Below are 15,338 nucleotides of genomic sequence, written 5' to 3' on the forward strand. Positions count from 1 at the left end.
GGTCAACTTAAGTTTACCATGAAGATAAAATGACGAATCATTTGATTATTCTTAATCTAAGCAATATTACTTTTATTTATAAAGGCCTCAGAACGCTCAGCGCCATCTAGCGACAAGAAGCATTACTAAAGTTGCAAACAAACGAGAACTTTACTTTTTCAGGTTTACTAGAAAATTTATTGTATATGAAGAATATGTTTACATTTCATTGTAAACGTTTAAATAATAATTGTTTAGAAAAGTATATTTATTTATATAGAAAATCTTTTGTTTCCATTATAATGTGTCGATAAATTAAATATAAGTATTTCAACCCTAAAAGTATAAGGGTGTTAACTTAAGAATTCTTTATATTATATAAGTAAAACACAATATATACAGACAGGTAGAGCCAAGGTGGTCGAAAAAAACCAGCTCCACACGTCGTCAGGCCGCGCGTCGCGTCCACGGCGCGGTGCGTGGCGGGACTCGGTTAATTAAGTATAGGTGGGAGTGGAGGCGGCGGGGCGCGGCGCGCGGGCGCAGGGCGGGGCGAGAGGCGGGCCGGCATCACTCCGCCGCGCGCCGCGCCGCCAGCCACACGTGCGGGCCATGGTCGCGAGAACCGATGAGATGTTCGGCTGCTATGGTGACAGCTACTCGTACCGCCTGTGGAGCCTGGCCAACGTGTGGGGCGCCTGCCGATGTGAGTAGCGCGAGGACACTACGCTCTACGCTGTATCCTTCCTCCGTTCTCCGCTCTCCGCTCGAGGGCCTCGGTGCTACTTGCTAGTGCGTCGCGTGACTAGTTAACTCGTTAGTGGTGTGAACGGTGCTAGATGAAAGTGCACAGCTCGCTTATGGGAGTTGGCGGTTGGTACGAATCCTTGGCGGCCGGTTGGCTTGCGGACATGAGGAGTAAGCAGGTCCCCACGTCCACCACCTCGGCCAGGCGGCTCGCTGCCTTAAGTAAGCTTCTTTTCCTTTTATGTTTATTTGCGCTTTTTATATTTTTATATTTCACTCCTGTTTCTGTGTCTTCCTCTATTATTTTGTTATACCTGAACTTTATCTTATTTTATTTTGTTATGAACACCTAAGTTCAACATTGTGCCGAACTAAAATTGAGACATACAAAGTTGAAATATTCAGAGAGTGCGGGATGAGGAAAAACCTGAAAAATCAAAAGTTTTCCTCAAAAAGTTAACTTAAACTGTAAAATTGAAACAGGTGAAAATGATATCACCTCGGCCGCATTAAAAATAAAACTCGAGCACGTCTTCATTAGAAATAACCTTCGTGTTCGTAATCTCCCCTCGAGTCCCCCGGGATATAATTCATCCACTTGAGATTCGGGAACAGGTATACACAGACTTAAAAGAAAGTTGCGTTTGTCGAGGGGAACTCCGCTCTCTTTCAACGTCTTAAATCGTAAATGATTATGTTGTTTTAATTCATTTGCCTTTTCTCTTTACTTTTTATTTTATTCTTCTTTGAACGCCGCCTGTCTGGAGTGGATAATGTGATGGGGTCGTTTGTTGCGTTAAGACGAATCCCGTTAGCGGTCAGTGCGTGTTACATACAAAGTAGAGTTCGCAGAGAACGCAAGAGTTAATTAGTGAAAGTAGAGTCATCTCTTCCTCATCGAGGCTACGCTTCAGACGGTTCAGAGCCGCGTGACGCTCGTCATTTCGATATTATTTGCTCAATGAACTCCAATTATAGCGCACTACAGATAACATCGGCCACTGCGTAGTTTATCGTTCATATGTTTTGTAAATGAGCGAGGTGTGCGGTTAATTAGCTATTTACATAACGAGATAATTTTTGGGGGCTGCTCTCTGAACAAATTATTAGTATATATGTTATTTATTTAACATTAATTAAAGCAAATATTGAAATTTAAGTAAGAATAAACTATAGCTTTGTGTTATGTTATTAGATGAAAATTGTAAAAAAAACGTGTACAAATGGACATATTGTGAGTATGAAAATGCTTAGTGAATACATGAAAATTAAATATTAACAATTATAATACCAATATTGATTACTGCTTATTTACGTTGATGATAATTAAAAATAACGAGGTTTTTATTGTACGGCTGGAATGTAATGACCGATATCGTTATAGGAAACGTGAACTTTACATTAACTATTGAAGCTTTATATTAAGTAGTTGCTTATAATAATATTTATTTTAAATGCAAAGAGGTGTCTCAAATGAAAATTTCGTGGAAGTGATAGGCGCCTATCCTCCACTAATCACTTGTTTGTACACAACATTAAGTGCTTCGTTAATATCGACAAACTTGGAATCTTTAATTACTTGATAAACAGTGTTTAGGGTGTCTCTACCGGTGATGTATTAACTCTTGTACCTTTACGACTTTATATTTATATCAAAATTCAAAGATCAACTTTATTATGTGAAATTATATTTCTATGAATATTTTATTATGATTGTTTAATAAATATGTATAATTATCTTAAATTTCCTCTTTAGTTGATCTTAATTTAGTTGATATTAATTATAAAAGAAACATATTTTTTTAATTGCACAGTTTATTTTTTCAATTCTTATGAGCTAGATGTCTAAAGTGGACTCTCATGATATAGATGTTAAGCTTAATTTGTAATTTACGAATCAATATTAAAATTAATGTAGAGACATTTTCTAAATATTATTTTCCAAATAATATAATTATTTGTTGTTTATTGTGCTTTTCTCTGTCATTACATTTTTTGAAAGTATGAATAAATTAATTTAATAACATGGACGGATATAACGTACGTATATAATATATACTTAATTAAGTTTGTCTAATAGCGAACTCTACCATATTGTCAATATTTAAAGCTTAAACACTGTATCGAATGAATATTAGTACTATTTTGTTTTAAAAATATTTAAATTTGATTAAGTACCAAAAAAAAACTTTTTTTTTCATATACATATATATTTTTTACATTTTTATAAAAACAGATAGGTAATAGAGCGCTGTGCTACTCCTATCCAAACAAACTTTAATAACTAAATAAATCTGAAAAATGTAAAGTATTAACTAATACAATATTTTTGCTGATTTTTTTCGTTTTATAGGACCAAGAAGCATCAAATATTCCATATTTGTCTAAAGCTTTCAAAATCTGCCACAATTATCTTAAACTACTTATTGTACTATACTTGTGTTAACAATTTTGAATGGGTAACGGAGTATCTTAACACTAGGTTCCCTCTGCCTACCCTGCTGTGTGCGGGATTCAGCGTGAAGCTGTTTTTTTTTAATTTCTAACAATTTTGAAAATTGATTTTGGATTTTACAATTAGGCAGTTTTAATTAAATAGGTACTACTTGCGATTCAATTGAATTTTAAATTTCTTAATCGATGCATTAAATTATTAAAAATATTTCTATACAAATAGATAAATATGAAATAGATACTTTATTAATAATAAAAAAAAAATCAAATGACTCAATTACTCTAGCACAATACTCAGAGCGTTAACTTCCACATATTGTACTAACAATAAACAACAAGCAACCTATTCTCCATTACAAACGCACCTACAATTTAATTGCGTCTTACAAATATCGTAAACATTGACTCAACAAGCTATTGAAAGCATATTTAAACCTCAAGTTTAAAATAAAAATAGATCGTTCCATATAAATACTTGTGACTACATTTCAGCAGTTGAACCAAACTTGAATCATAGGGCGAGGTAAAGGCGGAGACACCGAGAATTGTTCTCCAATGAATCATAATTAAAATGGTAGAGAACAAAATGATACGAGAGCGAGCACGCTATACAATTGAACACAACCTACGAAGTATTTAGTAACAAGAACAACTATAGGCAATCGTCTCTACATATAGTATGGCAGTTGCTTTTTTGTATAGAATTGTAGAGACAGGTGCAGCCAATCAACGCTAGTGCGATCGACTCTACGTTTTATCATTAGTTGTGTGTGTTAATTATTTATTATAACGCAATAGGAAACGCGAGTGATATGTGTGTGTGCTTTATCAACGGACGCCGGTGCCCGTGCGCTCCGATACTGGTTGGTGCGTAGGTGTCGTCCGCTCTACCTCGTTTTGTACGAGTAATGTTGATAAGCTGCACTAATTCCTGAATTGTTGTTACTGTATGTTAGGGTGTTGTGTTACTTTGTATTGGTAAATTTTGTTGTTGTTCAGATATGTTACTTTGTTGTAATGATAGTCGTTTTTGTTGTTTTACTCGTAATTACTTTATAGTGAAAGGAATGTAAAATTATTAAAATCGGGAATTTCAAAATAAATATATTGAAGTATGAATAAACAAATTATTATCAAGTTTATTTTATTAACTATGAATTTTGTAGATTATCCGAAGTGATTATAGGTTCGATCCCTATACGGTATAGTAATAGTATGTTAATAAATTGCATTTCTATGCTTTGGTGAGATAAAGCACAGCGTTGAGTTCCGTGTTTAAATAAGTAATATCGCAAAGATTGGGTAGTGTGTGGGCAACAAACTCTAGGTTCTCTGTGCTTTCTGTACTATGCGAGAAAAAAATACACAATTTTTTAATATTTAAATGAAATGTATCACTAATACAATAATAACATTCTTTATTATATACAAAATTCGGAACAAAACCTTATATTTATTGACACTTTATTAAAGATTTAAAAGAGAATTTGAATATTTATTCATTCACTACTATATAACTGATACCGTCAAAAGAAATATTATACACTTACAGATATTTAAATTTATATTTTTTGAGAAATTAATAATGAATGTATCTTACACACTTTATTTTGTTTTAATTAACTAATTGCTTTACACATTTTTATTATTATTTATACTTAAAGTATAAATAATAAAAACAAATACATAAAGAGTTAGATGTAACTACACTTATCTCTTTCCTCCATCATTAATCATCATTTTGAAAGAAAAATGTTTTCTTTCAAAATGATGATTGATTTGAATGATTTGAATATTTTTAACTAAAAAAATTTTTTCATTGCATTTAAGTATATTAAAAATTAATATCCTTTTATAAATATTAATAAAAATATAGACAGATAGATTGTATTAATATCAATTGCTTTTAAACATTAATAGGTATTTCTAATATAAGTTTTGCAACGCCACTACTAGCGCCATCTGTCGTCTAATAGCTAAAACTTCATATTTTTTTATAAGTCTAACTGAATATTTTGATTATAGCATAAGAATAAGTTAAAATATGTTATTCAAAACATTTTTGCCCACTTAATTTTGTATAATATATATATAAAAATAGATGAACAATAGCGATATCCTATTAATAGTGCTTAACATATTACTTGAAACCAGACTACTTAACTATTAATTGCCATTTTTTTCCTGTTCCCGTAACAATCATCTCTTAGCTCTCCCTACACTCTAACCCAGTACCTACAAATGTGTCAAATTAAAATTTTCTAAGTCCAGTAATTTTATCTGTAAGTTGTCAGTCAGTCACTCGAAACAAAAGAGTTTCATATACAGATATGACTAGTCTATTCTGATATAACCAAAAAGTCCAAAAACGATACTAATAATTAAAGTAAATCCACTACATAAGCTACCTACCTACCTACCTACCATATGATTTGTACCTACCTTGTTTATTTCTATAATAAATTTTAAACTACTTATTGTAATAATTTCTACCTTAGTTCTATAATAAATTTTAAACTACCCACTATAATAATTTCTACCTTAGTTCTATAATAAATTTAATATCAATAACGTTGTAACACGGCAGGTTAGTTATCGTCGAACAGAGTTCGTTGTATTTGAGCGCGGTTAACGAGATCATATTTTCTAAATTTCAATACCGGTGCACCGACAGGGCGGCAAATGGCTGAAGATCATATTAATAACTAACCAATTTTCATTGTTAAATTTAACTACTATACTTAACTATAGCAGTTAGAAGATATACTTTGAATTAGAAGAAACGAATTTAAAATATTTTCTATTGAAATAGGCTTTTAGCAACTTACCAGTAGTGGCGCAGGGCCAAGTGTGTGACTGCAAGTGCGGTAATTTCCTCGCTCTGGTAAAAAGGCACTCAATGGAACAGAAATGTCTTAATGAGAGACGGAGTGTTTTAACACTAGACTCACAGGTTTCCTCTGCCTAATCTGTTATCCAAGTCATTACTTTTATTATCAAATAAATAGATTATATACTGTAACCGTTATTTTTCAATTCACGCTGTATTCCTCGCATAACGGCGTAGACAAAAGGGTCCTGGGAACCTACTGTTCCCCGCTTTCCATCGAATTTTTAATGCAATGCCCATTGACTGGCGGAACTCAACCCCGCGAAACTGAAAATTTAATTTTGTTTAATATATAACAATCTCTTTACCGCAAAGAATATTATATTATTATGAACATAACCACAACTCGTATAAATGTGCCTTTTGTTTGAAATTCAAAGTATTTTATTTTTAAGAGCAACTAACTAATAACAGGAAAATTGGTATTTTATTATTACCCTTGGGCTCGTTATCTCTTTATATACCTATTATTATACCTACCTGCATATAATATTACCTACATTTTAGTCATATTATATATATTCAAAGTTGTTGATTCATAATAATATAATTATGTATATATATTTTTAGCTTCACGATGGGCCGCCAAATTTTCGAGACATTGAGTGGTGAGTGGCGAAACTCAACGCCGCGCTTTGTCTTGATACTAGAGCGAGGAAGTGAAAATTATTTATTCTTCCAAGTGGGATTCGAGCTCAGATGCTGTGCCGCTGCCGGTCTTGTGGGCTTGAATATCCTGCAAGGGAATGATTATGTTTAAATTCTGATCATTCCTTCGCTCTGTTACACTACTGCTTACTCTGCTATGCGGGAAAAACCGTAAAGCGTAAAGCTGCTATTTTTATCAATATAATTGTTTTCCTTTGACATAAGCCACATTTACCTACATAATAACAAATATTTAACATATTGAGACCAGCCGGTGGGTAAGACACTTCGGTTTCTCTCTTTCCGCCAAATTCTGGATCCATTGCCTGTGCCGAGGACCTTGCATTGCCTCGTTACTAGAGCGAGAGTATGGTCGAATCGACCACACAACCTGTCACGCTTACAGTCCCTGGTTTGCCCCTGCGCCTGCAGCCTGCGACTGGCCTCACCAGTTAACCCTAGAAACACTTTAATATATAAATAAAGTTAAATTTAAATATTGCCACACTCATCAAGAGTGTTACACAAAAATATAAATATACACAAACGTTTAGAAAACAAAAATATAAAAAAAGGCACAGAAAAGATACTGGCGCCAAGTCGTCACGTCAGCGGGACGCGAGCGCTGTGCACTACCGTATACATAGACCTAATTAATAAGTGTTCTACCTACCTACCTACCTACCTACCTACCTCTTGATTTATACCTACTCGCCCACTCGCGGACGGCTTTTAAAACGATGTTATGACAATTGATTTAGAATTTAATGTTTGTTTTTGCTGCTCTCTCATGATAATTGCTTTGGAATTGCTCTCTAAAAACTGGGTTTTTCTTTTAGTGACGTATCTCTCCATATAGCAGTGTAGGTAGCATGTTTAGGTTATCCGTTACTATTTTTCTGCCTGATTTCGTTTAGAATAGCGGAGGTTAACGCTGTGTTTTACTATGCCTCAGCATATAGATATAATTTATGTAACATTGCAATATAGCACTATAATAGATTCGTTGATGTTTAAGTACTCTTCCTGCGTTAGACGTATTACTTGTGGAGGGTATGAGTGTAGGAATATGGGGTCGGGATGTCATTGCCCACCCCAGAATAGCCTTATGTCCGTACCAGATATTTTAATTGCAAAAAAATTACACTGAAAAAGTTATTTACGCGAACAAATCTGTTCAAACCTAAAGTCCAGCCCACTCCTTAAAAAAAATCCCTAGTACGCCCATGAGGCATATCTACTATCTATTTTGCTAAATCCTGTACTTACAAACGAATCAAATTATAATTAACTGGATATCCTCGTGGCGCTGTCGTGTAAAATTCCGCCGTGATAGATGATTCAGTTCCCACTCGATGAAATTAATTATTGACATTTCTTCTGTTGGATATAACATAGAGCGCGCCGTTCGCTCTTTCTTCTTATAATTAACTTAAATCTTACACAAAAGTGCAGATTTAAACTAAAAATTAGTTATGTTTTAGTATTTAAGTATATAAAATAGTTTCATTAACGGAGTAGAGGTCGTCGCCCGACCAGGTACGATAAAGAGAGGTCACAGATCTCTAACAATCAGTTTATCTTTAAAGTAGGAATACCTAAAAGAAATTATCTTAAAAATATAAGTATTTTGTAAATAATAAAGTATTGTTAAATAAAAATAAAAGCAGCATCGTCATCACGCCACTACGTTTTTCATATAATTTGTCATTGATATCGTTTTAAACTATCGTTTTGATACGTACATAATTAGTTATTTATGAATGTACATATATACATATTATATTAATAGATATCTTTTTTTTCTTCTTTTTTTTAAATGAAAATTATTTTAAAATAGATCTTCTTTTAAATTCAAACGCACAACCATTTCCTGTATATTCACCAAGAAATAGTGGGATTTGTACCTGCACCTCTTGGAAACTGCCCAACATCCAACTGTAACTACTAAGCTGAAAGTCGAAATTTGTATAAGCTTGTTACAATGTACCTATCCATATTGTTAACATCTGTGTACGGAGTTTTATATAAATTTTTCCTACCCAATGATAATTGCTTAGAATTATCGTTTGAATAGAGCGTGCGAATTATTTAATATTTTCATTTCCTCTGGTAACAAGGCAAAGCGCAGCGTTGAATTCCGCCACTCATCACGCAATATCTTAAAAATTGGCGGAAAATAAGGGCTGGAGGCCCTTCTGCTTGGTCTATTCGGGATACAGTGTGAAATATAAAAAAAGTATAAAAATATTGGGTTTTTAAAGATGTTCTTATTGTCAACAGTCCGGCCAGTGGCTGGTGGAGGTGTTGACAGCAAGCCATGCGAGGAGGAGGACGACCGCGGCGGCTCCCCGCTGGGGCCAGGCGGGCCCTTCTCCTGCAGCCAATGCCGCGGCGCCTACCCCACGCGCGACCAGCTCGAGCGCCACGAGACGCTGCACACGCCCAGCACACAGGTGGATAACATCAAATATGTCAGTGCCCATTTTAATATACACCCACGTTTGGTGAATAGGGCCTATTACTGTTTATATTATTCTTGCTAGTTATAAAGATGATTTAGTTAGCATAAATCCCATACTTTCTTATATTTTATTTTCTTTAATCTTATTTAGTATAAATATTACATAACTAATTAATCTCACCGACAAAATATTTGTCAACAGACTTGCAAAATCTGCCACAAGAGCTTCCTGAATGTGTATCGCCTGCAGCGGCATATGATCAGCCATGATGAAAGTAAGGAGCTTCGCAAGTTCAAATGCAACGATTGCGATAAAGCGTTTAAGTTTAAACATCATTTAAAAGAACATTTAAGGATACATAGCGGTGAGAAACCCTTCGAATGCGCAAACTGTGGGAAGAAATTTTCCCATTCCGGGTCGTATTCCTCACATATGACCTCCAAAAAGTGTCTCGTAATGAATTTAAAAATGGGACGAATAAAGCCCAACAACCCTGCACTAAATCCCGATCGCAGTCCTTCACGAAAGCGAGCGAACGCAATGGTGGCATCTCAATTAAATAATAATATTGGTCATAATGGTAACTCTTTCTTACCAATATTACCAAAGTACAGTGATGCTACAGCTGCATTCTTCGCGACAATGTCGAATCAAGAAAATAACTTACATCGACTGCCGTTGGGTCAGCCAACAGGTATAAATCCATTCTACATGCCGGGTATGCCCATGAGCCCAGCTAACGGCATTGCACCTTACAGTTTCTCAACATCGTTGACTCAACTTTTCGAATTGGCTTCCCAACAATATCAACAAAGGAAATTAGAGGACCCGAGCCCGAAGCATATGGGCCCTCCTTCAGCAGATCCAGAAGATTTAATAGAGGAAGTCACTGAGGAGGACGACAAGAGATCGGAGGGTAGTGCGGAATTAGTTATGGATATTGAGGAAGAAGATAACATTTCCATTAAAAAAGAACAAGAAGAGCGAGATTATGAAACAAAATCGCCATCTCGTATTTATGATTCCGTCCCTGTTAATAACAGCGTCGATAACAAGCAAGCTGGGTTCAACACCATATTAGAGTCGGTTAACGCATCTGTCACAAAACATTTTTTTAGTTCTAATATGGACAAGCTATCCCCTGTCTCTGGAAGTGTTTATCCAAATATAGAATCGCCATTAACACCACATGTATCTATAAAGGAGGAGCCTGAAGACGTCCAACGCTGTTTAAAATGTAATTTAACTTTCAACGATAAAAATGGGCTGTTAGAACATGAAAAAACGCTTTGTGGAAATATCTTTAGAAAACATGAAGGTCTTGCGGCTCAAGTTGCTGAAACTGTTGCTCTAAACAGATTAGAAGCTGAAATGCGAGCTATACAGAGTGGCGTAAGTGCAAGTGAAGATGAAGACTTCAGCAAAGATGATCGCGACGATAAAGCATCTCTTCATGACAGTGATAGAAAAATTAGAGTTCGTACCGCATTAAGTGAAGAACAGCAAACTATTTTAAAAGAACATTATGCTATTAACCCACGTCCAAACAGAGAAGAATTTAAAAAGATAGCCCAACAGATCGGTTTAGATAATAGAGTGGTACAGGTGTGGTTCCAAAATAATAGAGCTAGAGTTCGCAGAATGACTCAGGCTATAGCAATGTCGGACCAACCGTTGGACTTATCTACAAAGAAATCCAACGCTTCCTTCACATCAAGCCCTGCACCATCGCCACCATGCAGCATATCAGTTACACACTCTGATTCAGAGGAGGCTGTTAATTTAAGCCAAAAATCTTCACGGAGCACAACACCGCACCGTTCTAATTATCTGAATACGTATCCACATTCCAATTGTTCGTCGTCTTCGTTCACTGATTTTCGTCTGTCGCCTTCGCCGGGCGAATCGATTGGTGGACAAAAGAGATTACTATCTCAAAAAATGCCTTTAAACCCTATGATGCCAATGGATAAACTTTTACAATACAACGACATGACAAACGGTCGCTCCCCTCTTCTCAACATGCACGCCGCCGACATTAGACAAGACTCCAGTCCATCCTATGATCGTCCATCTTGGGGTGAAGAGCAAACGCAAAACGAATTTGATGATGAAACGTCTGTACTTAAGAAAAGCAAATTAAAGGTTGGAAATGACTTCAAGGAGAGTGAAGGTCAATTCGTCTGCGACCAATGCGACAAAACCTTCGTTAAACAGAGTTCCCTGGCGCGACATAAATACGAGCATTCAGGTTAGTATTTTCACATTATAGCATTATATCACACATTTAAGGTTATAACAATAATGAATAGCTAATTGTTTTAAATTTTTTTATTAATTGTAAACCTAGGCCTAAAACCTAATATATTAGTAAAGTTTCTTATTAGTCAAATTTATAATAACTTATATATTGTATTTCAGGCCAACGCCCATACAAATGCTTGGAGTGTCCTAAGGCTTTCAAGCACAAACACCACTTGACCGAGCACAAGCGGTTGCACACTGGTGAGAAACCGTTTCAATGCTGCAAATGCTTGAAGAAGTTCTCCCATTCCGGTTCTTACAGTCAACACATGAACCACAGGTTCGCGATTTGCAAGCCCTACAGGGATTAACTCTTTTGGTAGCTAAATAAATTATACTGGAATATGTGATAGCAAAAAATTCGCATCAATTCAGGAAAATTAAATTACAATTTGTCATTTAAAATTATTTGTAAATTATATTATGACACCGCAATAAGCAGTTTATGTAATTGTAATCGATACTTATTGTTAGGCTGAGGCAGTTTGAATGCGAAATATTTTATATGATATAAACTTTTCAAATGAAATCTCCTTACTTCATTCGTATTTCAATCTTTCGATCTACGTACCAGTATGTCGGGAAGGCTGTTACTTAGTAATATGTCTCAACTTAGTTAAGTCTTAAAGTTTATTTATGTTTTTAAACATTCGATATTAGAAATTTTACTTCAATCGGCCATAAAATATATTTTACTTAACTTAACTGTAGATTTATTTTTTATAATATTAACGTGCTCATTAATTAAGCTATGTATATTTTTCCAAATTAAAAAAATATGCTAACATAACTTTAACGTTAAAATTTTTATTTTCCAAATAAAATTCCAAGATAATGCATTTTTTCATAATGTCAAAATAATATTAATAAAAAGAAACATCACTTCTACCACCAGCTAATATTTTTACCAAAAAATCTAAGGAATGCGATGAGCTTTGCTCGGTATTTATTAAATGTATAATTTAAGGTTATTGCTCAACGAAAACTTTGATTTGTTTGAGCATTGTCTAATACTAACACCAAACTGAAATGCACCAAAGAAACACATGTGCCATTTTTTATGCCAAAAATATTTTATTTTTTATTATTTTTAAGTATTATTTTAATAGATTTGAGTTTACACATTCAGATGTTTTACGAAGAAAATAGCGTGTGGGTTTTTTATTTTTTTTTCTTTTAAAAAAGAGACGACCCTATTTGTAATATTATAATATTAACCCTAAAAAATATATAGAGTAGATTTGTTTTCGTTTTTTGGGTCCTTCTGTAAATCAGTCTTCCAATTTATTAATTAAAACCACACGTTTAATATGTTTTATTTGTCTCAATTTTATCCGAATGTGTAACCTTAAAGTCAAAATCTTAAAGAATCTAGTTATTTACGTACTGCTCCCAAAGGCCAGTACCTGCAGTAATACTCATTTATAAATGCTCTTATTATTTTTATACTTATAGATACGTCATATGGATTATATTTAGTGTAGTTATGTGTGAAGATGTTCATATATTACTTTAATACAGGCAATTGCAAAAGAACGTGCCAAAATATGTAAGATTTTAAGACTTGGGTGTCTATCGTGATGACAATATAATTATTTAGATAAGCTAAGAAGCAAATATTAACTAGTATTCAAGTTCATCTTTAACAATATATTAAATACTTCCTTTTAGTAATACAAATTAAATATTTTTTTCGATACAACGTTCTACGTGACGCGTTTATGTCGACAGTGATGTTACCGTAACAAAAATATTTGTAAGTACAAGAACGTACACGTCATATTTAGACTTTGTAATTTCACGCTTTGCGCCGACATCGCTCTTTTCAAAGCGACATCGGTATTTAATAAATAAATATGTAAATTTAAAAACGGCGATCTTGCGAGCTTGAGACTCCATAGAGGTGAAAACTTATTGAAGGCTATAAATATGAATTACAGCATTTTTCTATATATAATTAAATTGATAACATTTATAATTTGAATAAAATGATGTAACAATTATTCTATTTAACGTTGCTTCGAATGATCGTCATTAGGCAACTTCTCACATAAAAACTTCCTTTATCGTATCTTTTGGTTATGTATAACTAGGCTTATCGTATTTTAGTGTTAAGATTAAATAGCATCTAATAAGTCTAAAGCATTCCATAACACTATGGGATCTCTGCTGTGTTTTAAAAACTCTCATGTAATCCAAATATTGTGCCAATTGTAAATATTGTTGTACATAATACTTATATTATATTTTTAAAAATATATAAATATTTGTGTAAATAGAGTCGCTTTAAATGTATTAAATGTATGTTAACAAAAGAGTAAGTGACAATAATAAGGTCATCTGTTTATTGAAGACGTATATAATATTATAGCTAGCAACTTTAAAATAAAATAGGCATTGTTGTTACCAGCGAGCTCTGTTATTTAATTAAATAAATGGAAGGTTTATTCGATTTATAGAATATTATAACGCTGTCGGTGTATTATGGCAACATTTTAGAAAAAACACCAAATGAAAGGACAAAACTATTCGTGTACTTAATTCGTATACTATTATGAATAAGTACGTAAATCTAGGTTACATTCAAATAATTTTACGTTCATCAGTATGTCAGAGCAAAAAGTTCCTAAGCATAATATTTTTTAAGTGATACCTACCCTATATATATTATATTTTGTAATCATAAGTAGATAATTAATTTCTAAAGGTTTCTAATCAACGAATTACATAAATTATTGTGAGCGTAATTTGTCGTAGAGACAGTATTTGAGAACCTTATAACATAATGTACCTAGTTGTATAACATATTGTTGGTTATGAGGGCTGTAGGCTCAGTTTTCTGGAGAAGTTTTTTTAATATATCAATAATAAAGATAGTTTTTTTTTCCTACAAAAAGTTATTAAAAAGATAAAATTGTTAATGTTACTAAAATCGACTACTCACGTTCAAAGAGAATTTCAACTTAGAATTTCGTTTTTCCAGTTTATTATTTTATTTTATTACATAAAAAGAAAAAGAAATTCCTCCAAAAAATTGATCCACAGCCCAATCAGTATTCCGCTAATTCAAATTGTCCCACAGACAACCAAAATCTGTCATTAATATTATTATAAAAATATTGTATAATTAATACTTGTAATTAGGCGAGTCTGTTTGAGATGTTTCATATTTTATTATAATTTTAATATTTAGATTGTAAGTAAGTGATTTCCAAACGATCACCGGTGGGCTAGACAAACCAAAGATTAATTAGTTTACTATACATGATGTGGAACACTGTAATATATAAACATCCCATCATATAAAATAAGTTTTGTGCCAAAAATAATTATAAAGCTTCGATGTAAAGTATATTTTAATTAAAAGGCATTATGTACTATTACATTATTTAGTTATTCTTGTGCAATATAATATTGCAAAGAAGTATTTTTTTCTAAATATATATATATATATAGTTTTAGTGACTTAGGCCAAAGTGAATTCCTATTGCCATATTTGTTGTAAGGAGCGCTAGTGTTGGGACACTTGTTGACGTACGTAAGTTAATCTAGATTGTTAAACTTAACCATAGAATTAAAATGTGTTAAAATATTGCCTATATAAATTATAGTAATTCATTTTACTTGATATTATAATGTATATTGAATTTATGAATATTAAAAATATATATATTGACAATTCAATGCAAATATGACTTTTTTTTATAAAATCAATAAATCGGCTCCACGCTGTATCCCACACACAACAGGGTAGGCAGTGTGTAGGGACAGTGTGTAGGCGGATCTCAAAGCCGCGCTTTGCCTCGATACCAGAGCGAAAAAATGAAAATATAAATTTAAATAAATATTTA

At 33.4% G+C, this 15,338-nt stretch overlaps 1 protein-coding gene across 3 annotated transcripts; it reads left to right on the forward strand.

Annotated features, from left to right (window-relative positions):
* Nucleotides 1-551: 551 nt before the first annotated feature.
* zfh1 (Zn finger homeodomain 1) lies at nt 552-15,177 on the forward strand. Of its 3 annotated transcripts, none has more exons than XM_085186721.1 (4): nt 552-685; nt 9,002-9,192; nt 9,385-11,434; nt 11,605-15,177. In XM_085186721.1, exons 1-4 carry the CDS (start codon nt 592-594, stop codon nt 11,796-11,798), a joined length of 2,529 nt encoding a protein of 842 aa, XP_085042847.1. In that variant the 5' UTR covers nt 552-591; the 3' UTR covers nt 11,799-15,177. The 3 variants fall into 3 exon arrangements, with proteins under 3 accessions (XP_085042847.1, XP_085042845.1, XP_085042846.1); XM_085186719.1 differs by having other exon boundaries at nt 683-948; XM_085186720.1 differs by having other exon boundaries at nt 683-948; nt 9,002-9,174.
* The last annotated feature ends 161 nt before the right edge of the window (nt 15,178-15,338 follow it).

This window comes from Heliconius melpomene, chromosome 6, assembly GCF_056956725.1.
Source record: "Heliconius melpomene rosina isolate 202511_hmr_F chromosome 6, ASM5695672v1, whole genome shotgun sequence".
NCBI lineage: Eukaryota > Metazoa > Arthropoda > Insecta > Lepidoptera > Nymphalidae > Heliconius > Heliconius melpomene.

Bases quoted from the DNA above. Each gene is read 5' to 3' on its own strand.
- zfh1 (XM_085186719.1), top strand. From the start codon at position 819: ATGAAAGTGCACAGCTCGCTTATGGGAGTTGGCGGTTGGTACGAATCC. The intron at 9,193-9,384 runs GTCAGTGCCCAT...ATTTGTCAACAG, and splicing joins AGGTGGATAACATCAAATAT to ACTTGCAAAATCTGCCACAA. The intron at 11,435-11,604 runs GTTAGTATTTTC...ATTGTATTTCAG, and splicing joins ACATAAATACGAGCATTCAG to GCCAACGCCCATACAAATGC.